This window comes from Conger conger, chromosome 19, assembly GCF_963514075.1.
Source record: "Conger conger chromosome 19, fConCon1.1, whole genome shotgun sequence".
Taxonomy (NCBI): Eukaryota; Metazoa; Chordata; class Actinopteri; order Anguilliformes; family Congridae; genus Conger; species Conger conger.
Window position 1 is genome coordinate 15,839,482 of NC_083778.1, and position 27,500 is coordinate 15,866,981.

A 27,500-nucleotide genomic window follows, 5' to 3' on the forward strand; every position below is an offset into this window, starting at 1 on the left:
AGTCTGGAATGAGGACAGCCCGCACCGACAGAATGGCTTCTGCTTACACTCCCAATTATGGCCGTGCACTCTCAGCAGGTCAGTGTACACTGCCTGCCATCTCCCACTGACAGCCGCTCACTCACTGCTGGGGGGGGGGGTGGGGGGGTGGGGGGACTGGGCTGGACGGACCAGTGCAGAATTCAGAACCAGCGACTAAAACCTCCCAGAGCCTTAGGCACTCGTCATGACATTCGGCATCAAGATGAGGCCCTGCTACCAAGCGGCAATGAGGTCAAACTAAAACTGCACCCTCTTTTCCTTAGTTACTGCAAATCAGCATGGGCACCATCACCACAGCGAATGGCAGCTCCCTCCCTCCAGGCCAAATTCAGATCTAGCCAATTCACGAGTCAGTGACTAGAACAAAATCAAATGTTGAGGCGAGACCAAAATATGACCGGTTCAGCACACTGACAAAACTATGGCCACTCAACCCACCAAGGTGATCATGTTCCCCCCATGTACCTGTGACAGATTTAAACAAGATTACAGAAGCAATAGGGGCACATCTCAACCAGTAACAAAGGACTCTACGCCCATGGATATAGGACATCAGTGATGATTATTGTACACATCAGTGGATCCGGGCCACTGAGTGAACGGCAGTGGATATGGAGGCGATGGCTGTACCTTATTTGGAGGGTCCTCCGCCAGGGAGGACGAGAGGATGGACTCCCTGTGAAAGAGTGATGGAGACGAGAGGCCCTCGCTCGCCGATAGCTGGACATTCTCCTGCAGGAGAAGCGACTTCACACTTAAAACACAATTTCAGAAGGCGCCAAACTCGGACAACAGACTTGCAACTCCTTAGGCTGGCTATTGTGGTAGGCCACCAACACAGTGCATAAACCATCAGCAGGGCAGAGGTGCTGCAGTTAAGAAACCCTGTATGCATTAACCCATTCCACCCTTGTTTAAGTCATAGCTGACACCCAATATGCAAGGTATGGAGGTTCCCCCTATGTAACCTGGGCCCCGTCAGTAAGAACGTGGGAGTGTCGACAGTACTGGTCGTATTACATGAGCCACTTCATCTGCAGTGAGGTCCAGGTCAGAGTTGTTCAACGAGTGGTCTCCATTGGTCAGGCCGATTTTGGCATCAATGGGGAGGATTCTGGACGGCAAAGGGGTGGACTGCAATGGAAACACCAAATCAGAGGAGTGCCCTCTAATGAATCGCCCACTGTGCAATTAGACCTTTTACCAGAACAACTTACATGCAGGGCTTTTGAGAGGGGGCTCACTGGACTCGCTGGTTCATTCTGTGCTGCTGAGGGAAAGGCATGTTTTCAGATTGATTCAAAGCTTGTTATGCTTCCAATTATATTTCAATTCAATCTTTCCAGAATGATTGGTCTACCAACACAGACTATAACTTTCAATGACAAGAGACTAGAACTGAGACTGGTGACCCAAGATGTGATTGCCCTAGGAATCAGTCAGCTATGCTGAGAACATATTGTCCAAAAAATAAAATAAAATGAATAAAAATAAAAAGCTTCATATGAAGAATGCAGATTCCAATACCTGTGGGTGTGGAGGGTCTAGGCGAAGATCGAAAACTCCTCGAATGTGCATTTGTAGGAGAGCCCTCTCGGTCCAGAACAGAATCCTGGAAGTTGCGAAGAGGGTGGAGAAGTCGGCCCTCTTTCCACTTCAGTCAACACACATCTTGCACACATTCTCCAAAATATCAGACTTTAAAACCAGCATAATGCCAGGACTCCCCCGGTACCTGCATGAAACAGAAGGAGCCTTGGATCTTCTCCATCATTTCCTGAAGCTGTGCTTTGCGCTGGACAGGGTCCTCGGGCAGGGGGGAGGGGAATCGGAACACCTCCACTGCTGCTTCAGTCTTTGGGGCCTGTGTGAAATTAACAAGGGTAGGTCCATACTTAGGAAATAAAATTTGGGGGGCAGGGGGACTGAAGACACCAGGTAATTCCGTGTACCAGTGCTACCCCAAGCCTGACTGGAGACACTCACCAATTTAGTGTCTTGTGGTCCTTTAGACTTCTCTCGTCTCTGAGGGACCAAGCATAGCGTTGGGGATTAGTGTTGGGGAGATGATGCACTTTCGGGGAAGGGGGGGGTATCCGTGACCCTCACCTGTTTTGTTTCAGGTCTCTGCGCAGTCGCCTGTTCTTTGGGAACAAAGGTTGCCGCCCCTCTGAAGGGTTTCTGGGTGACAGGCGGTGGGGAGGAGGGCTTTTCCGTAAACTCCATATCCCAGGAGTCTGGGGGCTCCTGTTGTTTAAGTGCCATAAAATCTGCCTTATAGCTCTCCTTCGAGGCCCGGGTCTGGTCATTTTGACCCTGGCCAGAGAAGTCTGTTTCAGGCAAGTAGCATCTGTTGAGAAACTACATAACCCAAAAGGTCAATGGAAGGTTTCAGACAAGGGGAATTAATATCTACTGCACTGCTGTAGTTGTAGGTTGTACATCACAGGAATTCCACTGTGGGGTCCATTAAGGTTTAAACTAATGCGTGCACACCTTATAGTTGTACCCAACCACACATTACAACAACAAAAAAAGATTCTTACCTCCCTTGTTGTAACTTCATTTGTACTCAGTAACTTGGGTGGAACTGCAAGGATGAAAGTATGTCCTACTCAAATTCCCGATCTTGTTCAGTTCTACTGTATTTACACATACTTGTTTAGCACACACACACACGTTGTGCAGGTGTGTTACGGTTACACAGGTCACCTGCATACCTGTGATACTCCCTGAGGGTTTCGACGGCCTCTCCGCCTTCCTGGTCAGCTGCTCCACAGCTTCTTCCAAGCCCTCGCTACGAGGAACAGGGATGTGTTCAAAGTACCCACAATCCATCAGTCTGGACAAAACCTCCTTCATGTGCTTGTCTGCATTTCAAGAAGGGAGAGAAGAGAAAAAAATAAATAAAAGTACCAACATTCAGCTGACAAACAAGCGCCATTTTTGAGAGTATGAACAGTCATTGCTGAGCTTACAGGTGGTTTCTCCCACAGGCAGGTCTTGGCCCTCTATCAGCTCCCAGTACACATTGGCCGCCTGCTCCATTTGGTCCTCCAAACTGGAAGCCAAGCAAACCATTACCACAGAGCAAGGATGGGCAGAAGGGTATGAATCCATTATTATTATTTTTTTTATCCATTCAACAGTTTAGATAAGCTGACACTTCAGGTCAATGTCCTGATAAATGTTCTCCCGTACAATGCCCCCTTTCCCCTCAACCAACCACCATGGTCCTCAGTCACTGATTTCATCACCCAAGAAAACTCCCGAGGGGACACTGGCCAGGCCGTCTATGAAGTCATGGGGCCGTTACCTCACGCTCTCGTCCCTCTTGCAGCCCAGCAGGGCGGCGAGGTCGAGCAGGTGCTCCAGGTCGCGGCTGGGCAGGAAGGGGGCGCGGTTGAGGCCGCTGCGGAGGTCCTTCCTGACGTGCTCCTGCTGCAGGCTCTGCAGGATGTGGTGCACCTGCAGCACCGTGGCCAAGCGCTTCCTCTCCGTCTCCGTCCTCATCACCTGCTCGCGCCGCGCGACCTTCTTCTGCGATCGGAGCAGCTGCGACAGAGCCACGTAGGAGCAGGGCGTCCATTAAATGTAAAGCCAATGGTCGGCCCTTAATGGTCACATATTTACAATTCTGGAGAAGCTACACGAGTGCGTCACTGTCTATAGTGAGGGGTCCTAGGCAGAGGAGCAGTGGTTACCAACACCACACGGTCATCCAACACGGTAAAGCGAACAGTCGGCCCTTAAATGGTCACAGATTTATGATTCTAAAGAAGCTACACCAGTGTGTCACTATCTATCAGGAGGGGTCCTACGTAGAGCAGCAGTGGTGACAAGTGCAGGGCCACAACCACCACACGGTCATCCATAAAGGTAAAGCCAATATCGACCCTTAAACGGTCACATATTTACGATTCTGTAGAAGCTACACGTGTCACACCGTCTATAGGGAGGGGTGCTGCATAGCAGAACCTGCATGACACTGCTCATCTCTCTGTAGCCAAGTATCCAGTGCAGTGCTTCAGAATACTAGGCAGAATGAGCTCAGCAAATTCCAAACAAGCGACAACACATTATGCTTCATTGAAGTCCTGCCGTGCCATGATGCCACTACATTAGCATTTTGGTAAATAAATAAGTAAATATATATACTGACTTGTCCTCCATTTCATTTCTTCCCCATGCAATACCGCTGCCAGCGGAACTGCAACACTACTTTGGAATTATGCATATGCACCCAACATCTAGGCTACCGCAGTTTCACAAGGCTCTGCTAGTTGCCACATGCCATTGAACTTGGGTAATCTCAAATAGCAGTCATCCCCGACACAGCATAGCAGCATCCCCCCCCCCCCAGACACAGAATCCTTCCCTGAACCCCATCCCCACCCTGCCCAGAAACCACCCACCAAACCCCAGAGCTCACATCCTGGGTGAGGTCTCCCAGGGTTTTCTGAAGCTCTTTGGCAAATGCAAGGTTGTGGATGACTTCGTCATACTTCTCAACAGCATCCTGGAGGAGAAGAGAACATTAGAGACGGCAGTTCCCTTGAAGACAAAAAAACACTGCTGGAATGGATCCAACAGTATGATGTAGTATTCAGAATTGGGGGAATAACAGGGTAGCCTGAGTCATAAGTGTTATACTAGCCACATTTGTCTGTGAAAAAGAGCAAAGCTAAGCAGCACAGGACTTAAACTCTAAAATATTCTGAGTCATTAGGACTGGAGTCTCAGCCCTAATGTTCAAGTCGTTTACCATGTCCTCTGATAGGCATCTATAGGACCCGTACATACCATTTGGTCTTTGTTGAGCGCCTCTCCATTCTTCAAACGTTTTTTGTAGTCTTCAAGTTTCAGCTGTGAAAATGCATTTCAATTTCAATCAAATACACAAACGACCTAAACCTTCAGGCAAAAACGACCCAACTGAAACGATCCCATAAAACATGCATCAAAGCTGGACTCACATTTTTACATGACATTACATTACGTTACGTTAATGGCATTTGGCAGACGCTCTTATCCAGAACGACGTACAGTTGATTAGACCAAGCAGGAGACAATCCTCCCCTGGAGCAATGCAGGGTAAAGAGCCTTGCTCAAGGGCCCCAACGGCTGTGCGGCTACACCGTGGAAATCGAGCCAACGACCTTGCGGGGTCCCAGTCCCACGTACCTTAACCACGACGCTACAGGCCGCCCCACCCTTACGGTTTCTTAAAACCAACAGAGCGCCCCCTCTCACCCTCTTTTTCTCGATGTTGCGGATCTTGTGCTTCAGGCAGATGAGGCCGTCCTCGATGTAGGTGTCGTAGCTGTGGTAGGTGACGGTGGACGTGGACAGGGCCAGCTGCAGCGCGCTGAGGCCGGAGGGCGAGGCCGATTTCGGGCTCCCCTTCGCCTCTTCGGAGCGCTCCGAGGGAGGGGACACGTCCTGAGCCGGGGACGGGGACAGCTGCACCATCTTTTGATCTTCTGTCTGGAATACAGGGGCGCAATTTCGGTTTCAAATGTGGGGGAGGGGGGGGGGGGGGGGGGGGGGGGGGAGGCAGGGTTATTGTGCGGACGGGTGGGCTTTATATTAGGTTTGTATGACAGCTGTTACACACACACCACCCCCCCCCCCTTAAATTTCACCTATGCTGGAACAGGATAGGGGGGTCTTTGCAGGAAATCCTACAGACCTTTATATTAACCTTACCATAAGCAGACAGAATTGCAAAACCTACTTCTAGAAAGAACGTTTTAAACAAATCTACAATTAATTTTCAGTTTAACTACATCAAATAAAGAGTTAAATTTGTACAAAGGATTCTTTCACCAAACAACCAACACAAACAGGAATGTTGAATAGTGCGTTTCCCCTCTGATGGAAGAATGCACCATGTATCCAGGGTTGCATTTCTACCGAATTCCCTTCAAATGGGATGCTGATAATTATCTGTGCATGTGACGCAAGAGCGCACTACGGCAGGAGATGGAGGGATTCAAAGTGCAAGGTTGTAATTCAGCCGATTTCTTGCGGAATATTTGACACGAAGGGCCTTGGGGGCAAAAAGGTTAAGAAGCACTGCTGTGAGAGATAATGACATATGCCGTGTTTACATAAAATACGGATACGAATCTCATGTTAACGTTGAGAGCGAATTCTGCAATCAGGACTTAAACGTTTTCAGTTTTGCTACATCACACAATGGCTTAATGACGAGTAAGGTTTGTCAGAAAATTCGTTTACGAGAAATTAGCCTACAAACCGAAGGATTCCAGAATACCAGTTAATCTTCGTCAAACAGCATCACTTTTGAAATAGGCCATTTATCCGATGCAAAACTAAGTTCAAGAAAAGTGAAGGATTTCAGGACACGTGTTTTGGGGTGTTGTCATGGCTGCATACAGCCAACAATTAATCAATCAAAGTTAATGAACACGTCGACGACTTGGGTGTTTAACCAGGAATGTAAAAGACGTTGGAACATTCCGCGATAGCCACACTAACGAGTGAAATGACTTGGCAATATTGAAAACATTCCCGCAGGCTTCTCAGACACAGTAGCCAATTCAAGCCATCCCCACCCCTTCTTCAAAATGCGTTTCAGGAGGAACAGAAGCCCTTTCTCAAAACGCAAACGTACATTTATGATGATAACACGATTAGCGGTCCCTTCCGAGCCTAAATGTAAGATGATAACATGATTAGCAGAGCCTCCCATCCGATATTAGATACGACTTTGCTTTGATTTATGAACGGTTTAGCGAGGAAAAAAAAAACGCCGGTACATTTGCAAAACTTCACACCCCACACAAATGTTCATCCGAATTAGTACAGAAAAGAGATCAAACCTTGTTTCCTCTCAGTTTCTGTGGGTGCTGAAAATGTGATTAATGCTGACGCAGGTCGAATGCAGGTGCCTGGCATGCAATATTAACACAACAGACAGTCCTCCCTCGACAGAGCAACACGCGTGATGTTACATTAGTTTTTAAAGGGAGCAGACCTCCCCTTCCTGATAGCCTCTTATATACGACCCTGACGTCATCGTGTCAGAGAACGCTGCCACCTGCTCCGCACGCGCATGTATTTCCACCCCCCACCCCCCCTACAACCAGTGTTGGGAATTCCACCACAAGATCCTATCCGTATGTCTGTCAAAAAAATGGAAATGATAATCTGAAAATTTTGTTACAATAACATTATTACGAAGAATTGTCAGAAGAGTCGAATAGGAGGTAGTATGTTATTTTTATTTTGTATCATTTTAAACAAACCGGTTTTTTTCATTTTTTCTCAAACTCTCAACCCAAGCTCTTTTGAGTTGTGAAAATATTTGAAGTCATAAATACTCTTTTTTTTAGATTCTTGGATTTTTCCAAAACTTTTTTTATCTGCTGCAATACTGAATTCGTGATTTTTTCAGATCATGCAGATGAATGCTGTCATTCAGTCAATTTAAAACTGTAGGCTAATTGTGCATTTGGATTGCAATTGCTCTTTTCTTAAGCTTGTCACGGGAGTATTGTGAGCGTCTGTTCAGGCAGGGTGAATTGGGACTCTCTTGATGAATGTTCGGATGGGGGCAATTGGATCCTGGGACCCAAACCCTTAGTTCTTCTCCTCCATTCTCCCCCTGTCCACTTCTCTTCCTTGGAACTGGGAAAAGCGGCATTTTTCCTGCATAAGTGGTGGGTTTCATTGCACTAGTCAGGTGCACTACCATGCAAAGACAACATTGGATTCACAGTCAATACTGTGGGTGATCCATTGTCAAACACACATACACACACACACACACACGATAACAGCAAACTACTTTTTATTGAACTAGTAAAAATGTACAATTATATATAAAAATACAAAACCTGCTCCAAACTTATCTAACACGATGAATACAATGTGCAGAACACCCAAACAGGGCAGCTAAATCATTATATCACGTGGGAACATTTTTTCCACTCGACTTAACTTTTGTAATGTCCTTATTTCCAATTAGTAGACGATGATATTGTCAATGTAAAGGGAGTTTTGTTTTTAAACAACGTAAAAGCTTAAAATTGTAATAGCAAAAAAATATAAAATAAAAAATCCAATATGCGTCTAAAGACCTAACACTGAAACGGATTGTTTTGTTAAATTTACAGAAAACTGATACTGAGGAATAACCCCAACAACTCCAATGTCATAGAATTTACCATTTGCATGTGGTACATTCACTTCAGTCTTTTACACTGTCTGACAACAGACCGAGATAACAAAACAAATTATAAACCTTAAAGTGCAGCGTCTGTTGGCTGCCCACTTGCTACATCGGTACAAATCTGTTACTCCCATAATCCGTTTTGGTTTGTCAAGCCCCCAAATAAATATTTTAACTTGGGGGACGACGACAAACAACAACAACAACAAAAAAAAAAAAAACATACACAAAAGATACAAATAAATAAGAATAAATATGTAGAAAAATGGTACACGACAGCATTTCCCTAAATTTACACATAAAAATCCATCCAAAAATAAGAGGAAAACACATAAAGATATAATTTTAATGTCCATGACCAGTGCTCTCTTATATATGTCATACACAGTCAGAGTATGAAGATCAGACAGCATAGAGAGCCCACTATATCACTGAATACAATAATCACCAGCAACATTCAACCCTAAATAGCTGCCAATATATTAATCCCAATTGCCTCAAAGTAGGTTATTACTGACACAATGTTATTTTATATCTACATGGGGTAGAGATATGTTCCTATGATATGATGGGTCACTTGAATGTTGTTAATTTAGGATGAAACTAGGATTAGAAAATCCTTTTTTTCCCCCCTCCATGGACACAGAAGCACATCATCACTGGCAAATGCCATGCCACACCTCTTTACCAAAGGTTTCCCTGTCTAATGCCGTGAGAAATCAGAGCTGTTCATACGACGCCAAAGCCATTTCTGGAGTTATTATAATGCGCCCCCTGAAGGTCAGACTCTGCACTACACACATAAATCATGCATATTTAAGACAAACCTGCACCGAAAAGTACAGTGATTTAGTATGTAGCCCAAGTGTATGACAAAATAAACCTTATCCATGTTAATTAATACCTCAACAGTCTAAAGCTCCCTTTTAGAAAACATTGTGAACAGTTTGTCTAGCACTGTGATTGACAGGTGAAACACTCCCGTTTATCAATCATCTCTGTTGACCGAACTGGCATGATACATTGAAAATGACAACAACTAAAATGTCATTTGAATAACTGGCCTGGGCAAACAGAAATTCCAGGTCTATACTGTCCTCCAGGGCAACGGTGAGAAACCCTCTCCCCCCAAAAAACTGTTGTACTTATAAACACTGAGGAAGGCAATAAAACTAAATAAAACATTCCAAGAGTCCATGGCAGATAATTACTTTTTGTCAGTAAAGTGGTTACTTAATTTTATTTTATTTTTTTACACTTCTTACTTTTCTCATGGAGGAAATGCATAGCTCAAGGCCGGAATATCTGAAGCAAGACAAGAAAAAAAAAAAAAGAAAAAAAAAGTTTTAATTCAATGCCCATGCAATATCTCATGCAACTCAAGGATATTATTTGTGAAGGGGGAAAACATACTTTGAGCTCACGATGCATACACTAAGCTCCTTTCCTTTCTAAAACCTTGTTCAGGCTCCTGAAACCCTAGATCACAAGTGTCATAAAATTAATCTTCCGATGCCAGTCTGAGAAAGTAAAACTAAAAAAAAAAAAAAATAATAATTTAAGGCTGGTGTTTCTCCCCTCCCAAGTGTGTTCTGTGAGTGGCTTCTCAGAAAAGGCCCGTTCTTGTTGAGATGAGGGAGAGTTCTGGGCGAAGGCGACCTGCACTGCGATGCCTCTAACCCAGGGGTGCACAACTCCTGGACGGCTCATCTGAATGTCATTTTTTGTTCCAACCAAGTGCCTCTTAGTTTCAGTTTTCTGAAAGCACTATGCAGGTTTACGTCAGTACTTGAGCACAACGTTTGGGATACCACTTGGAATACAAATTTGCTAAAACAATGTCAGATCAAGATATGATCGAGCCAATTCATAATTAAGGTCAGAGGATGGCAGAACCTGAAAAGGGATCACCCCAGCTCTCCCCTATGGCTCTGTATCGGAGAGTCGAGGTAATCCGTGTTTTTAAGTTTCTTCTGCTGGTTCTGTGCAACTTAAATAAAAAAAAAGCAGGGCTTACCAGAAATCCAGCATTTTGCAATAAATGAACCAAAAAATTCAAATTAAAAATAAGAGAAAATTTTCTGAAGGAATGAAATTATCCAATGGTAATGAAAAAAAAAAAAGAAGGTAATGCTCAAGTCCTTCACAAAGCAGGAACTGAGAACAAATAAAACGGGGGTCAGGAGAGGACAACAATGAGAAGAAACCAGTCCAGCTGCTCTTGATATGAAGGCAATCAAAGGCAAGTTGTCAGGAGTGCTTGATGAGGAAGGTCAAAGGTCCACAAGGCTTCCCGAGAACACCAAATGTGTGTGTGTGCGTGTGCGTGTATGTACGTGTGTGTGTGTGTGTGTACATGTGTGTGTGTGTGTATGTGTGTATGTGCGTGCGTGTGTATGTGCGTGCGTGTGTATGCGTGCGCAGTCACACCCAATTGCTGGTGTGAAGTCACCAAACCGCGTCCACCTCAGCTGCCTCTTCTTTGACATGGGCGGGTGACAGTGCGCCCAGCGGTCGTCGGACATCCCCGCCCTCTCCTCTCTCTCGCTCTCGGGCATCTTCCTCCTCCTCCTCTTCCTCCTCCTCCTGCTGCTGCTGCCGATCCTGCTCGTGCTCCTGGGTCTTCCCACAGCAGGGCTTGAAGAGATGGGGGTCGATGAGCACCTCTCCGAAACGGCCCTTGTATATGATGCCGCAGCACACCTTCTGCCTGGAGACCGCAGGGGTGGGAGGGGGAAGAGTCAACCCCGGGGGACCGGAGAAGGGAATTAAAAGGTACAATCGGTCATTTTGGACTTCTAGCGGTCAAGGGAGGAATAGCAGCAACAAACACCAACACTGTTCATCCCTCCCCCATCTCTGTGAATGCGCCGTCCTTGAAATACCATTGGCTGTGGCAATTAGAACCAATGAGCTTACATTACATTAATGGCATTTAGCAGGCACTCTTATACAGAGCGACGTACAGTTGTTTAGACTAAGCAGGAGGCAATCCTCCCCTGGAGCAATGCAGGGTTAAGGGCCTTGCTCAAGGGCCCAACGGCTGTGCGGATATTATTGTGGCTACACCGGGATTAGAACCACCGACCTTGCGGGTCCCAGTCATGTACCTTAACCACTACGCTACAGGCCGCCCTGAAGCCATCAACTGTATATTTTGAAACCCGAATTTAAGGACTATAAACACAGGCAGAGGGTGAGTCAGCATGTCAGTGAGCCTTTTTCAACGATAGGAAGGGATTTACAATGGTCTCGTAACAATGTCTTAACACAAAAATCTTACCTATTGTACCTTTAACTGACACACGTGCTCTGTTAAAGCAGCCCTGCCTACTGACCCACAATCCATTCCAACAGACAGTATCTATTCAGAAGCGAGTATGTTCAGTCCAGTGGCCTGGTGCCAAGTCCACTGAATACAACCCCTGTAATTATTCCCATTCCCCATGAAGAACTCCCCTTATCACAGTGCCAAATCAGTGGTCGGCCATTACATCTGGTGAACATTACGGAGAAGCTACGAAGGCCGGAGATTAGAGGCAGGCCGTTCTTTTCAAAAGGCCGCGTCGCTCACCGAACAAAGACCCAAAGCACGACGTGCTCCCACAGGAAGCCATTCAAACAGAAATCACACACAGACAGTGGCAGATAAATGCCAGGTCAAACACAGAGTGCCATATCATCTCAGACAAATCCCCTCTCTCTCGCTCCCATTCTTCCTGTCCCTCTATACTATACTGTCCAATAAAGCTGAAAAAGGCCTAAAAAATATATTTTAAAAAATCATTTAAAAAAAAAAGCTGGGTAATATAGCACAACAAACAGACAGACAGAAGCCACAGGATATAGGGTTCAGCTAGATGTCACATAAACAGGAAGTGGGGAGCTCAGGTTGTCCACTAGCGGGAAACGGGGGTTCGGTCACGTCAGAAACGGGCAGGAACTGCAGCCGCTGGGACTGACCTCTTCCAGTAGGTGAGGTCCAGGAAGGAGAACACCGGGGAACGGCTGGAGCCCGGAGCGAGTTCGGCATCCGAACCTTCGTCGGACAGGTTACTGTAGCCGGGAGACTGAGCCGGCGACATACTGGAGGTAGTGCTGTGAGCGTCAGAGTCTGGAGGGGGGAAAAAATACCAATCAGCGCCTTCAGACCTGCACTCGAACACGTCTGTCAGAATGAGCTCGACCCGGAGAATTAAGCATTCAAAATTAACCACAAATATATGAGATGAGAATGTTGTGAAAGGTACATTAGGTAATTTCGGACTTCTAACGGTCAAGAGAGGAATTGCAACAACAAACACGCTCAAACCACAACACTGTTTATCCCACCCCCTTCTCTGTGAACGCACTGACGTTGAAACACCATTGGCTCCGGCAATTAGAACCAAATTTCAACCAACGAATGAATTATTGTACATTGTACATTGTACATTATTGTACATCTATACAATGTTTTGGTACAGTGCCGGCCGGTCACCTGCATATTTTGAAACCCGAATTTAAGGACTACAAACACAGGCAGAGGGTGAGTCAACAAGTTAGTGAGCCTTTTTCAATGCAAGGAAAGGATTTACAATGGTCTTGTGACAATGTTTTAACACAAAAATCTTACCGATTGTACCTTTAACTGAACATTCCAATACTGATGTGAAAAGCGCTGCTGGTATTTGAAAGTAAAGGAGTTCTAGAACACTGACCTTGTGAATAAAAATAAAATTTAAAAAAGAGGGTTAAATCCCCTGACCAAAGGAATATGAGATGCACAATCTCCAGCATTTATCAATCCTCATTATTCTTGAAATGAAGTCAAAGAGATTGGAAATTCCGTACAGATATTCGGAAGTATTTGTTCACACAGCGAGTGGGCAATGTGTGGAATAGCTTGCCAGCGCATGTAGTGGAGGCAGAAACACTGGGGGGTTTTCAAGACCAGGCTTGATCCGGTGTTAGATTCTGTTTAGCTTTTAGGCAAACTAGGCAGGTTAGGTACACTTAGGGGTAGGAAAAGGCGAGCACTGCTGGGCCGAATGGCCTGTTCTCACCATTACCTTATGTTATGTTGCGTTACTTCAGGCTTCATGTTTAAGAGAGATTAACATTCTCACCTCTCTATGTGAATCGAAAGCGCTGCGTTAACCGTGCATTGCTCCAGGGGAGGATTGTCTCCTGCTTAGTCTAAACAACCGTACGCCGCTCTGGATTTTGGCAGCGCAAAAGGAAAACTTCCACAAATGCACAGTGGCCTCGCAGTCACAGTTCTGGGAGGGAAAGGGGGGGAGGGCTCACGGTGTCGTTTCAGCTCGTCCTGTATGCGGCTGATCTGGCCCGGCCGCGCCCTCCCGGACCGGGACTTCACCTGCTTGGGCCTCACCGTGACCTTCGGGCTCGACCCGCCCCTCGCGTCCACCACCTATCACAGGCACAGGGGCACACAGACACACCAATCAGCATGAAGCGGGATACCGGTCTCCGCGGTAACATCGCGCGGGGTCTGAAATTCAAACGTACCTCGTTAGCAAATATTTTGTCTGACAGGGAACAGGATGAGAAAAAAAAAGCATATCAGCTATAATATGTAAATGGGAGATATTAATAGCACAAAAATATGAAGTAATGTGGTGTACAGGTGGGGCGACAGAGGCTCAGGTGGTAAGAGCAGTCATCTGGCAGTCGGAGGGTTGCCAGTTCGATCCCACCCTGGGTGTGTCGAAGTGTCCCCGATTGCTCCTGACGAGCTGGTTGGTGCCTTGCAAGGCAGCCAATCGCCGTTGTGCGAGTGTGTGTGTGTATGAATGGGTGAATGAAAGCGCTTTGGATAAAGGTGCCATATAAATGCCAGCCATTTACCATGGCAACATCGTGTGTGTCTGAAATACAAACGTACCTAGTTGGCAAATATTGTTTCCGACAGGGAACAGGATGAGGGAAAAAAAGCATATCAGCTATAATGTAAATGGAAGATATTATTATCACAAAAATATGAAGTAATGTGGTGTATAGTTGCTTGGTAGAGCAAAAAAACTTGGTCAAACAAGAAGCTTGGTCAAATAACTCTGTGGCAAAAATTAAGTCACGGGTAACACAGGGATACTTCATCCAAAGTATCATGAAGACAGATGGTGAGATGGCAGTTCTGCAACCACTTGAACAATTTTAAATCTGCAATATTAGCCATCTTATTAAATACAAAATTGTATAAAAATGTTTGCAGTCAAACTGAAAGTAATCTGAGGGAGTAGTGACATATCAAAGATTAAGTCTAAATGTCAGTATAAGAAATGTGAAAATCCTCAGGAAATGTGCATATTTGACTAAAAACAGAATTTGCTAGCGCTTGCCAATTTGTGCAAGTCTTGGATTGGAGCACTTTCAGTGATTGCGCAATCGCTGCATGCTAAGCTGTCCCAGATTCCCGGATGCGGGAACAAGATTCCCACCGGTCGGGTGGGAACGTCAGGACGCTCCTTACATGATTCCAGTTCTTTTTGGATCCCGCCGGGAGCTTCTTCCAGCGCTTCACCAACAGGACGCAGGCGTTGCATATATCCCCCGCGCGAGCTTCGCACAGCCTGGGGGAAAAATGTAACAAACTGAAACAACACCAAACAGCACGCTCAAAGTACAGAACAGGCACATGTCTCTCAGAGATGAATATGCAAACTGGCGACTGCAACGATTCGCAAAAGACTAAAAATAACTCTCCCAAGAGCCTTTGAAGCGCCATTATAACTTGTCACATTTGCGCTGACTTAAAATCCGCATCACCAGACTCCCCTGGGAAACGGTGCACTCAGCGAAAGAACGAGAACATCAAATTTAATTTGTGCAAACTGGAGCCTTAATTTAGAAACCAACTCCCCCACTACTCCTGTTACACGGCAAGAATGATTGCGCCATGTTTTAAAGGAGTACATTACTGCATGCTGCTGATTCACACTGCCGGTATCCATGGCGATGAAGCGGAGATACTGAACTGAAGTCTGTATGTTCTGGATGCAATGCTTCACAACATTCACAACACATCATTACTACTCATTAACTGGTGTACGTTTCACATAATTGCCCCCCTCCCCAACACAACAATAGAGTTGCATAATGTATGCATGGGGATAAAGGACCATAGTGTGGTGCCAAACGGGAAAAAATACATTTTTGCAATGCCACTTTATGCCACTTGTCAAGACTACTGTGCAAGTTTATTTAGTTAAACTGCACAGTATAAGCCCCATCTCTCTCCCTCTCTCATCGAAATGTCACCATTTAAATGTCATGCAGGGGGTATGCACTTAAGCTACATACTCCAAACAAAGGGCTCAGTAATTCCAGCGTCGCTGAATGCATGGGGACTTTGCCACGCGTGACAGGTGTGCTGACCGGGGCGCCTTACCCGAAGCAGCTCTGGAGGTCTCTCTCGTAGCGCTGACTGTCCGTGAAGCGCGAACTCGAGGACTTGGCCCTGCAGATGCAACAGCCGTCTAAACTCCGGTATATCTTCGGCTTGTGAAAACCAAACATCTTCCTTGCAGGGAAAAAAAATAAATTTTATATATATATATATATATATATATATATATATAGTGTACCTTAACGTCTTTTTTTATGCCCCAAATGAATACACGCCGTTGTAAAGTACAATGCAATTAAACACCATCAGAGAAAGACAGCATGCACGTTAAAGCTGACCATATGAATTATAGCTACAGAGCCAATTACAGGCAACAGGAACTTCTGTACAGTGTTGGGAAAACTGTTGAGCAAGCTTGCAATTAAATGTATAAACATGACCATAATAGTAAACAAGATAATCACAGTTAAATTTGAAATTGAAGGGCTCAGATTGAAGCAATGCTCCTAATTGTATAGTGGGGTATGCATGTCATTTTAACCTACGAGCATCTGCCCGTGTAGCATCATCATCAATCGTGAATTACAGCGTTCGTGCAGGTGCCAACGACACCCAGACATCAAATTGAATGATGCGCCTGAGAGGAAAGCGGGCGGGTTGCCTGCTCTGACCCAAATGGGGAGAACTAGGTCATCAGCGATAGCGTCAGCGGGATTTTAGCCACATACGCCAGTGATACACTGCCGTTTACATAACCTTTTCTGCGACGTCACGTCAGGTATCGTCAAGCCACACTTTCACAACAGCAATAACAATCTTGTCAAATGTTTGATTTAAAAAAGAGCAACGAATACACCTCGCGCCGAGGCAACGGTTTTACCCCGTGTTGATGTCACGAGTGATAAGTGAGGGTAACACCGATGTCTGACAGTACAGCCTAGGAAAAGATGGAAGACTGGGAAACTAAACGCCAACTATCGGGTTACGGCTGAACGCGGCGTTATTCTGAGAATGGGCACAGGATGACTGAACTCCTTCATTGAAACAGTGCGAAGTGTACGGTCATCTTCGCGGGCTTGTAATATTCGCTTCTTGACAGTGGCCGCCCGGCGCCTGCCTGTGAAAGTCCCTGACGGAGCTAAAAAATGGCAACACTTCAAAGGGGGAGGGTGGGGTGACGGGGGGGGGGGGGGGGAACGAATTTCGCTGTCCTGCACGACGTATTTGCGACGGAAAAAAAAAACCGACTACAAAACGATTTTATTGGTCATCTTATTATTATTTAAAAAAGCTATAATGTAAGAGCAGTCATCTGGCAGTACGAAATACGTACGACATTTCAAAGGATAAAGGTTTCCCTATGTGAAGACACGGTAAACCGATCGCCTATTTTCACCGCCCCCTACTTTTTTCAGGAAGCATGGCTCGCAAACTCCATCATGCTCATCGGTTTCTCGGCACATCCTTACTCCGGATGGGTCATTCTGTAATTTCAGGTCCCCTTCATATTAATAAACTGGTTATTCCGCCGTAACTGTGACGAAAAGAATGGAAAAATCACACCAGCGAACAAAATAAACCACTACGAATTATGATGAGCCAAGCTTTGCCCTTTTGTTTTCAATAGAACATAATACGCACACTAGCTATCATTAAATGTCCGTTTGAACACTAAATAACCGCACACAAAATTAACTCCAAAGACCTTCCTTGTTGCACCTCATACGATTAGGCTACAGTACTCGATTGTAGCTGTACCTATAATAAACAAAAAAGCAGACTAATCAAATTAAAATTTGATTCTATAACCCCTATTACTCAGGTAATAAGTAGACTGTCCTGTCAGGATTCGCCTCCATCACACCGTGATTTGCTCTACTTTAGGAATATCCTACGGTGCGGTAACGTGTCTGAAATTTCGGGTTTGGACATAAAGTAAAGAAATTATACAATATTAAAAAATAGCGGCAACTATTTAGGCTAAATCCCAGGCAGAGATGCTCACTTTTTAAAGAGCACGCATCCCTTTTATCGGATAGTCCACGAACAGCGCCGAAAGAGTTTTCACTTCTGTACGGGCAACTTTATCTTTGATGTCATTTCTTCATATATTGCATGACACATTTTTTTGGATGACAAACACCGGAGCCCATTTTACAACCTAACCCCCCCTCCCTCATGTCAAGTAGCCTAATGATAGCACATATCGCCAGTTACAAGGAAAGCAGTAACGGTATAGGTGAAGTAGGTTTAAAATGAGTGACAATACGCTACTCTACTACAGTAGCTATCACTACAATATGCCATGTGCCCAACTACTATTTGGGTATCATTTTCGTCGAACAAGTAGATGTAGCTACTATCGAATAAACTGTCGTCAATAAAGACATTTAAAAACTATAGTCCACTTCACCCAGCGTTACGAAACATCAAGCAGCTAAACCTCAAACTCGTTTTCAGATCTAGTTCCACAACGCAAATGTAACCAAACATCATGATAGCCTAAGATAATACATGCATATGTATAACTTATACTGAACCGCTTACAAAAGCCTCGGTACAGCATGTGATTGAATAGAATAAAAAATCTGCCTGCTAACGGATTCCAATGCAAAAAATGCTCTTACCTTGGATCCTACTACGACTCTATTATAAAGCAAAAACTTGAAAATAACTCTCTATATAGTTTCAACTCATTTAGCAATCCACAAAATAGCATCAACACCGCTCGCTTGTTGCGGTCTCTCTCGCTATGTCTGAGAAATAGTAAATTGTTTCTCTCTGCGCATGTGCACATCCCACGCCACCATTTTCTGATTTTCTTCAATCAAACCAATTTACATACGCGTCTGACGTTTCGCCTGCGTGTGCATTCTGTTGGCCTTATAAGGAAGGGGACATTGCGCGGGAAATAGAGGTTGGTCCTAGTTGCCATGGTGCTGCATTCATTTTCGATGCTGAAAATGTAAGCAAAGAGGCGGAGCAACAAGCATTTCCACGGAGCGGCAGATGGCTCTGAAGTCAATACGTCTTTGTATCTGGTGACTAGAACTTGACAATCGTGTGTCGAAGCAAGGAAAACATACTGTTTTCACAGTTGCTGCGCTCGGTCTGTCCTCGAATATAGACTCAATGAGCACTTTATTAGGTATTTATTTTTTAGACTCATTGGTCTTCTGCTGTAGCCTATCCACTTAAGAGGTTTGATGCGTTGTGTGTTCAGAAATGCTCTTCTGCATACCACTGTTGTAATGCGTGGTTATTTGCGTTACTGTCACCTTCCTGTCAAGTTTTGACCACTCTTCTCCTCTGACCTCTCCCATTAACAAGGCATTTTATGCTCGCAGAACTGGATGTTTTTTTTATTTATTTATTTTGCACCATTCTCTGCAAATTCTAGACTGTTGTGGGTAAAAATCCCAGGAGATCAGCAGTTTCTCAGATATTAAAACCATCCTTTCTGGCACCAACAATCATTCCACGGTCAAAGTCACTTAGATCACATTTCTTCCCCATTCTGACATTTGGTCTGAAAAACAGCTGAACCTCTTTACCATAACTGCCTTTAGTTGCTGCCACATTGGCTGATTAAATATTTGCGCATTTGCAGTCCTTGTCTAAATTAAACCAGAGCATGCCTTTGTATTATCTGTATATTATGTATTATTATCATTTATAAAGTAGTCATGCTACAATGTACCTGTATGTGTTTTTAAAATGATAACAAAATTATATCATATAATCAGACCATAGTCTATGTGATTATAACAGACATATAAATTGTACAAATACAATTAATAGACCATTGTAGAGCCAGGCATGTAAAACATTTACATTTTATCTCATATAAAATCATAGAATAATAGGATATAGCCTTTCAAATGAAGGCTATAGCCTATTAGACTGAGTGAATATCAACAAACAATAGTAAGGAAGACATTTGTATCATGTCTCAAAGGGGAGATGCCACTCTGAATGTAACCATTTCTAGTTGTCTCCTAAAATTATTATTTCGGCCTGTCAGTAAGGCTATTTTTATTGAACCCAGGAAAATGTCTGAGTACCACTGAGTAACGCAACACAAGTATTGTTAAAATGAATACAATTAATTAGGAAGACAATATGAAACCATGGTCATTGTGCAATTGAATTTGATATGCGATACACTCTTCTTTGAGTGACCACATTTCAATACAAGATACACATACTGAATATTGGTTTGCTTCGCATAAATATTGAGTTGCTATGCTTGTGTATTAGATTTGCTATTAATGCATATACGCATATACCCCTGCCTTATCAACTGATTTTATTGTCATGTTGGTTTTTGTTTGGCTTTGATCTACACACGTATCGGTGTAATCCTTCATAATCGGGGCTTCACAGTCAGGTTCATGGTTCGTTATTTTCCGTGATAAAGTTCATAAAGATCTCATCCTGTCCAATCCAATCCATTCCAAAGTTTTTATTCCAAAAGGATAAGGATGGGGGAAAACAAAAACCCTGTTTCAATGGATGTACAGAGCATCTTTAATGAGATGTTTCATAAATAGCACAACAAAGCATAATACATAAGGACTGCTCACTCTTGCAGACGTGAGAAACTATTCACTTAAAAATAAAGAGACGCCTGGAGCCGGCCTTTCGATGCAGATAATTATTCACATTTAAATCATAAAAGGAAGAAAACATTCACAGCCATTCGACACTTTGAGTTTTTAAAGTCTGTCCTTATGCCCTCGTAGATCGCATTTCTCTACGTTTCATGAAAATATGTTAGAACGCGGGAGGGAAGCAAACAAAACCAATAAGCAGCTGATTAGACAGACAATAAGCAGCACAGAGACTGGGGGTTATGAGAACCCTTTATCGGGAACAAATTCAGTGTATCAGGCCATATGTTCAAACGAAAAGGGACAAAATATATCCTTCCTTTGCACGCTTCTTTTAAATAACAGAATTAAATCCACACCTCATCGCTTACATTCAAAAGATAAAGCAACGCTACATAAGTGGTTAATCCCAGTCCTGTGCATTAAAAATGTACATAAAACCCCCCCCCCCAAAAAAAAATGAACTAAAATGAAGTAAAATAAAATATTTGTAAAGTACTACATGTGGTCTGTGGCACATTTGAACATGCTGAGTTTTAAACCAGAGTAAATTTAACAACCGTAAACTGAACGATGACACCTTGGTTTCTGCATTGAAAAGGTAACGAGTAATCGCACCGAAAACCCTCGCCAACCATTTCAGATTCTGACAGTGTTTTTCGAAGAATCAGGAAATCCGTTTTCCAAAAATCTGAGTACAGACTTATTTTTTGAGGCACAACAAAAATTGCGCAAAGACCACAACACCAGAATGTGTCGACGGTGTTTGTATCGACTGTCGCAACAAGAGCAAAGAAACCAACACAAAGATTGAACCTCATCCACAAGACTTTGCTGAAAATCGTAGCATTTTGTTCCGTTTTAACTGTAAGTGGTTAATTGCATCAGTAGCACTGCACAGAAACACAAAACCTTGCAAGAAAAAGAACCAGAACAAATATATCATTATTTAAATAATGATTTAAACGTCTTTCCTTTAAATAAAAATAGAAATAAATTTGACACGTGCAACTAGATTACATTTAAGGTTTTCGATGACCTCGAGAACGTCTCACATCATAGGACAAAGAAAGAGTTTACAAGCTTATCTAATGAAGTCGTAATTACTATGAAAGTTTCCAGTGTATTTCCTTATTTTCATCCAGCAAAAGGGATGTAAGCAGTTTCAAAACCATAGGATTATTCTTGAAATTATTGGCAAAAATACACAGTCTATCCTATCTGAGACCATTGGGTAACTCGGACACAAACGTACTGTCTGTACAACTAAGCCTATCGTCAGCGCAGATCGTGACAGGAAAGAGCGGGCAATTTCAGTCCAGGTTTTAAGTAGGCCGAAATCAGCGAATACGATGGTGGAACAACAGAAGCATTTGAAGTTGTCAAGGGCAACGGAAACAGTCATAACAGGTACAGGCATGCCCACGGCGGCAGGGAGAAGAGGGGAGGGCGGTGGGGTTTGTGACATCACACCGCAGCATCGCTTCTCTGTTGCCCCGGTGATGGAATGTACGTGCATCCAGAAGTCAGGGTCTGCCAAGTGACGGACAGGTGCGGGAACCAATGGGCTGTGACCTAATGACATCATCATCCAATGGCGGGGAGGGGGGGAGAGGGCTAACCAAGGATTGCAGCCTCCTTAGTTTGATACGTCGAGGCATGCCGGTTTGTGCTAGCTGGAGACGATGGTGCTGCGTCTCACTTTAACTTTTTAAGGAAAAGATTATGTTTCGGGTGGGATCAGTGAAACAGTGGTATGTACATGAATCAAGCAAAAATGAGGGCCCAAAAAAAAAAGCAGACTTTTTGAAGTTTTTGTCACTAAATATCAAAAAGAGCTCTCGAATAAGTAAATAAGGGATTTAGGTAATACTGCTTCCACCCACGGACAGAGCCGTCAGATCTTGTCCATACACCGGGTCCTTTAAGTTTAAGTTGGGCTGTGTGGGCCACCATCCTGCCATGCCCTTCTTCTGTGGTCCTGAGACCTCCAGTGTCAGTCTCCCAGACAGAGTCAGTCTTCCGCAGTGGGAATGGAGGAATGGGCGAATGGGGGGGGTGGGGGGTGGCAGGGGGTTCCTAAAGTCTGTGCGATCTCCCAGCATCCTCGGGGGGGCTATAGGTCGATGCCCTTGACGAGCGAGGTCTCCAGGGTGATGGCGAAGTCGTGCAGCGCCTGCAGCACGCTGATGAGGGAGTTGACGGTGGTGCGGTCGCGCAGCAGGGCGCTCTCCTCGTACATCCGCGCGATCATGGGGCACTCCACCAGCAGGGGGAGCCACTGAGGCAGCAGCCGGTCTCTGCCGGGGCGAGAGGTCAAAGGTCAGGAACGTTTCACGCATGAACACCACTTTAATACTGTCCAGTTTTGCTCCATTTCCCTCGTCAAAATAATGGCCAACTAATTATCGAACGACATCCCATCATGCATAGGGTCACATATAACATTTCTAACCAGGGTGGGCGGCCTGTAGCGTAGTGGTTACGGTAAATGACTGAGACACACAAGGTCAGTGGTTCTAATCCCGGTGTAGCCACAATAAGATCCGCACAGCCGTTGGGCCCTTGAGCAAGGCCCTTAACCCTACATTGCACCAGGGGAGGATTGTCTCCTGCTTAGTCTAATCAACTGTACGTCGCTCTGGATAAGAGCGTCTGCCAAATGCCAATAATGTAAATGTAATGTAACCAGATATGGTGTATGCAGGAGGAGGTGTGTGCAGGTATAGGGATATGCAGGTGTACACAGGAGGTGTATGCAGGGGGAGGTGTACACAGGTACAGGTGTATGCAGTGGGCTCACCTGGCTCCCAGACACACCAGCAGCTGGAACTTGCCGTCCTTGCCGATGCTGCGGGCGGTGCCATTGATGGCGCCGACGTAGTGGCAGAAGCTGTCGCAGGTCTGGCCCAGGGGCTCCGGCGCCCCCTGCAGGTCGCCCATCTGATCGGCCGAGTCCAGGTACGCCACGGCCTTCTCTGAGGGAGCGAGGGGGAGAGGAGGGAGCGTGTCAGAGAGGAGCAGGGCCTGGGGGGCCTCGCCGTGACCCCTGACCCCCTGCTTTACTTACACACTAAGATATGGTCAGATAACAACATAGGGCAGCCTGTGGCCTAGTGGCTAAGGTACATGACTGGGACCTGGAAGGTTGGTGGTTCAAGCCCCGGTGTGGCCACGATAAGATCCACACAGCCGTTGGGCCCTTGAGGAAGGCCCTTAACCCTGCATTGCTCCAGGGGGGTGATTGTCCCTTGCTTAGTCTAATCAACTGTAAATCGCTCTGGATAAAAGCGTCAGCTAAATTATTTTATTTATTATTATCCTTAAACTCATCGAACATAAAAAACAAACAAAACAACAACTAAGATAGTTCTTAATATATTACTCAGTCAAAATGACTTAAATTCTCTTGAATACACAAAGGTGGAAAACGTTTCTTTTCCCCAGAAAAGCTGAATCCTGCAGGCCAGGGCGACTCAAACCAAGCGATTACACACCTGATTCCACTGATCAAGGTGCTTAGCAACGACTCTGATTGATTAGTAGAGTCAGGTGTGTCAGTGCTTGGCTGGAGCAGAAGCCTGCACCCACACCGACCCTTTCTGGAAGTGATGGCCCAAGTTCCAGTTTAATTTACAGCTAGGGGGCGCTAGTTGACAAAAAATAACATAACACAGGCACACTTCACAAAAACTGTTCAGCTTTTCTCAGGGACAGAGAAAGGAAATAACTATTGCTTTAATCATCAGTTTAATAGAGAGGGACGATACACGTGAATAACAATGCAGTAAATGTTGCAGTCGGGCGGGGAGGCTCATTTTGATCTGTAGTCCCTACATTGTTTTCGCTGTGGAAGGAAACCAAAGCACCCTGAGAAAATCCATGCGGACACCTTGCCACTCGGCAATAATAATAAGAAATACATTTTTAAGTAGTATGCTTTTTTTTTCCAGCATATTTTAATTTTACATGAAGAAGACTGCTCATTTGATGTATCACGGCTGTGTGTGCGCTGCTGAATCTTCCCCAGCTGGTGCAGAACAGTCCCTTACCCACAAAGTCCCACACGAAGACGTTCTTCTGGAAGAGGCGCGCAGACTTGAAGCCGTGGTGGAAGAACTGCTCCAGGGCGGCCACCAGCCCGCTCTCCCCACACAGGAGGATGGTCAGACTCCCTCTCTGCAGGGGAGGAGAGGAGAGAGGGAGGAGGGGAGGGAGAGAGGAGGGGGGGAGGGTGGGAGGGGAGAGAGGGGATGAGAGAGGAGGGTGGGAGGGAGGAGAGAGGGAGAAGAGGGAGGGAAAGAGAGAGGAGGAGGGAGGAGAGGGAGGAGAGGAGGGAGGACAGGCACGTTAGATTTCACTCATATGGCTCCCAAATCTGTGCCTGTAAAATGGAACTTAGGAGTGTGGTTTATTAGTGAACTGAACATAATTTTCTTCTTCTGGTGAACTATGATCTTGAGTAAATGGAGCAAACTGCAATGTCCCTTTCCAGATATTCTCGAGACGTGTACATTCATAGAACGTGCGGGTAGCTTTAATTCGGCCAGTTAAAGGCCCCCCAGGGAGGCGAGGAGGAGACGCACCTCCTTCTCCGGCTTGTGGAAGTGCTTCACGATGTTGTTCACAGCCTCCCCAATGGCCTCCTGGATCTGAACGCTGTTGGGCTCTGTGGGGGGGGGGGAGGGGGGCAAGCAGCGTGCGTGAAAACCCAAAACATCCAGAAAAATACCACATATAATAAAGTACACTGGAGGTAAAAAAATGAAAGACTGTAGAGAAAGGTCAGCAGAGCATGTTCTCCTGCTTGCTTGGTTTGATTGACAGGGAGAAGAGTTTTATCTCTGACACTTTGTGGGGTTTTTGTTTTTGCTGTTATGAATGAAGAGTGGCACTCCTGGGAACCCTGTTACAGCTGCAGTCATGCTCCTATGTGTGTGTGTGTGTGTGTGTGTTTGCATGTGAGAGTGTGTGTTTGCATGTGTGAGAGTGTGTGTGTGTGTTTGCGTGTGAGTGTGTGTTTGCGTGTGAGAGTGTGTTTGCGTGTGTGAGAGTGTGTGAGTGTGTGTGTGTGTGTGTCTATGTGTGTGTAGGAGATTATGGTTCCCTGCAGCTCAGAGGTTGCTTGCTTCCACTGGCCCATGCAGACTGTCAGGGCAGATTAACCCACACTCTGTGGCTATGCCCACATCTGTGATCAGGGCGGTGCTGAGTGTGTGTACTTCAGAGTGCTTCAGAGCACCAGTGGCTCGAGGGCCAGTGAATCACATGAGAGTGGTGCAGAGTATTGAGACGTCTCACAGAGGAGCGTCTGATTGGCAGGACTCACTGCTGCCCCGGCTCAGGGAGGTGATGCTGACGCGTCGGGTCTGGGAGGGCGAGCGCAGCAGGGGCGGGGTCTTCCCCCCCTCCTCCTCCCCGCTCGTGACCACCAGCTCCCCAATCAGCACCCGCTCCAGACTGCCGTCGTCCACGCCCTTCCCCAGCCAGCGGCCGCAGGGGAACCTGGGAAACGGAGGCAGGGGAGGTCAGAGAACTTCAGTCAAGGTGAAAAGAGGAGTAGGAGCAATGCATTCTGGGTATGCAGGGATTGGTAGGAGCAGTGCATGCTGGGTATGAGGAGATCGAGAGGGGCAATGCATTCTGGGTATGCAGGGATTGGAAGGAGCAGTGCATGCTGGGTATGAGGAGATTGAGAGGGGCAATGCATGCCAGGTAAGAGGAGACAGGGAGGAGCAGTGCATGCTGGGTAAGAGGAGACCTGGAGGAGCAGTGCATGCTGGGTATGAGGAGACCAGGAGGAGCAGTGCATGCTGGGTAAGAGGAGACCTGGAGGCGCAGTGCATGCTGGGGAGGACGGGGCTCTTACTTGTAGGCGTGTCCTGAGATCTCGTTCCTCACCATCACGCAGTCCACCAGCCACTTGGCCAGGAGTCCAGAGTTGTCGTGACCCAGCTGCACAGTGGTGAGCTTTCCCAGATTCTGACACTGAAACGGAGGGAACCGTGTGAAATGAGCACTGTGTGTGAGTGTGTGAGTGTGTGTGTGTGTGTGTGTGTGTGTGTTACATTTAATGTGCCTCCTACAATTTGAGATTATATTCAAATGGCTGTCTACCAAAGGACAGACCACTACAATCTAACAACTCTCAGAGTTCATAGCTGCATATCTAATTTCATAGAAAGCTATATATAGTAAGCTGTATAAGCTACAATTAAAGGCCTATTTCCCTTTGAGGACTAAATATGTCTGAATCTGTCGTGCACAACAAACAAACAAATCTAATAAAACACTTTAATTCCCATGAGTACAGAAACGCCACACAGCATGTTCACACACAACATGTTCACACATGCACGCGTTTCTGTGACGTCGCTGCAGTGTTGCCGCAACGTTGCAGCAACGTTCTGAGGACCGTCAGGTACGAAGAGGGGGGGGTGGGGGGGGAGTGAGGGTGTCATTCCAAAAACCAAAACAAGCCAGACGGGGTGGGGGGGAGCTAGACTCCCGGAGACCTACAATGAGTGCATGGAGAGTGGGGAGTGAGAGGACAGGAGTGAGTGGTGGAGAGAGGGGTGGAGAGCGGGGGGTGAGATGGAAAGCGTTTCGACCGGGACGGGAGCCTGAGCAGGTGAGCACAGAGGCTGAAGCTGACCTTGAACACAGTGGAGATGTGGGTGTGATGAGCTCTGAACGCGGACTGGGAGAGAGAGACAGGGTTAGAACACGATGATGTGGAACAGCATGGAGGAACGGGGGGCGACGGACGGGGGGGTCTGGAGAGAGCTCGATGACACGTGGGTGAGGGGGGAGAGTGAGCTTGGGTTCATGGAGAATCTTTTGGGGTTTTTTTGGGGGTTTTTTTTTCGTGTAACCCTCATCCTGCTGCCAAGTCGTCCAACGTCTTTAAAGCTGGACAACAGCCTTTGCCTGGGAGAAATGTTAAAATGAAACAAAATCCAGGGCACTAGCACGGTGAGCACTAGCGCTGGGTCAAACATCAGTATCTGGGTCACCAGCGCAGTGTCACTGCATCACATTACAGATGGGACAGGCACTGCTGGGATGAACGTATCCAGCCACATACTCACACCAGACCTGGATTCAAATAGTTTTCCATACTTTACTGAGCTTGTTCGGTGCATTGAAACTCATGAAATACTCTCAAAAAGTGCAAACCCCCATCTTCTGCTCCTCTTGGTTGTCTCGAACGCACTAGGCAAGATCAACCGAGAACAGAAAAGTATTTGAATCCAGAACAATTACGTATTTGACCCAGGTCTGCTTCACACTTTGT

General features: G+C 45.7%; 3 protein-coding genes across 6 annotated transcripts in view; all 3 read right to left on the minus strand.

Annotated features, from left to right (window-relative positions):
• Nucleotides 1-7,025, minus strand: part of LOC133118826 (importin-8-like) — a 24,215-nt gene extending 17,190 nt beyond the window's left edge. The window contains exons 1-15 of the mRNA XM_061229087.1: nt 6,891-7,025; nt 5,296-5,529; nt 4,846-4,908; nt 4,475-4,561; nt 3,359-3,597; nt 3,021-3,103; nt 2,763-2,912; nt 2,589-2,632; nt 2,152-2,403; nt 2,029-2,067; nt 1,778-1,906; nt 1,570-1,654; nt 1,260-1,312; nt 1,063-1,176; nt 673-774 (exon numbers count right to left, since the gene is read on the minus strand). Of these exons, the coding sequence (XP_061085071.1) occupies nt 673-774; nt 1,063-1,176; nt 1,260-1,312; nt 1,570-1,654; nt 1,778-1,906; nt 2,029-2,067; nt 2,152-2,403; nt 2,589-2,632; nt 2,763-2,912; nt 3,021-3,103; nt 3,359-3,597; nt 4,475-4,561; nt 4,846-4,908; nt 5,296-5,514 (1,659 nt within the window). The 5' untranslated portion in view covers nt 5,515-5,529; nt 6,891-7,025. The remainder of the gene's footprint in view (nt 1-672; nt 775-1,062; nt 1,177-1,259; nt 1,313-1,569; nt 1,655-1,777; nt 1,907-2,028; nt 2,068-2,151; nt 2,404-2,588; nt 2,633-2,762; nt 2,913-3,020; nt 3,104-3,358; nt 3,598-4,474; nt 4,562-4,845; nt 4,909-5,295; nt 5,530-6,890) is intronic.
• A 3,629-nt stretch (nt 7,026-10,654) lies between these two features.
• On the minus strand, nt 10,655-18,351 carry LOC133119295 (SIN3-HDAC complex-associated factor-like). 2 transcript variants are annotated; one of them, XM_061229825.1, is made up of 6 exons: nt 18,218-18,351; nt 15,633-15,760; nt 14,715-14,814; nt 13,532-13,655; nt 12,206-12,356; nt 10,655-10,952 (listed from the first exon to the last, which is right to left on the minus strand). In XM_061229825.1, the coding sequence occupies exons 2-6, from the start codon at nt 15,758-15,760 to the stop codon at nt 10,691-10,693; spliced, it is 765 nt and encodes a 254-aa protein (XP_061085809.1). In that variant the 5' UTR covers nt 18,218-18,351; the 3' UTR covers nt 10,655-10,690. The 2 variants fall into 2 exon arrangements, with proteins under 2 accessions (XP_061085809.1, XP_061085807.1); XM_061229823.1 differs by having other exon boundaries at nt 15,633-15,764; nt 18,218-18,339.
• Nucleotides 18,352-20,096: 1,745 nt separating this feature from the next.
• Nucleotides 20,097-27,500, minus strand: part of LOC133118949 (DENN domain-containing protein 5B-like) — a 35,445-nt gene continuing 28,041 nt past the window's right edge. For 2 of the 3 annotated variants that reach the window (XM_061229261.1, XM_061229260.1), the window contains exons 14-20: nt 26,859-26,903; nt 26,073-26,191; nt 25,533-25,708; nt 24,790-24,872; nt 24,256-24,382; nt 23,007-23,181; nt 20,097-22,503 (exon numbers count right to left, since the gene is read on the minus strand). In XM_061229261.1, coding sequence (XP_061085245.1) covers nt 22,320-22,503; nt 23,007-23,181; nt 24,256-24,382; nt 24,790-24,872; nt 25,533-25,708; nt 26,073-26,191; nt 26,859-26,903 — 909 coding nt within the window. In that variant the 3' untranslated portion in view covers nt 20,097-22,319. The remainder of the gene's footprint in view (nt 22,504-23,006; nt 23,182-24,255; nt 24,383-24,789; nt 24,873-25,532; nt 25,709-26,072; nt 26,192-26,858; nt 26,904-27,500) is intronic. The other variant, XM_061229263.1, reaches the window with a different exon arrangement.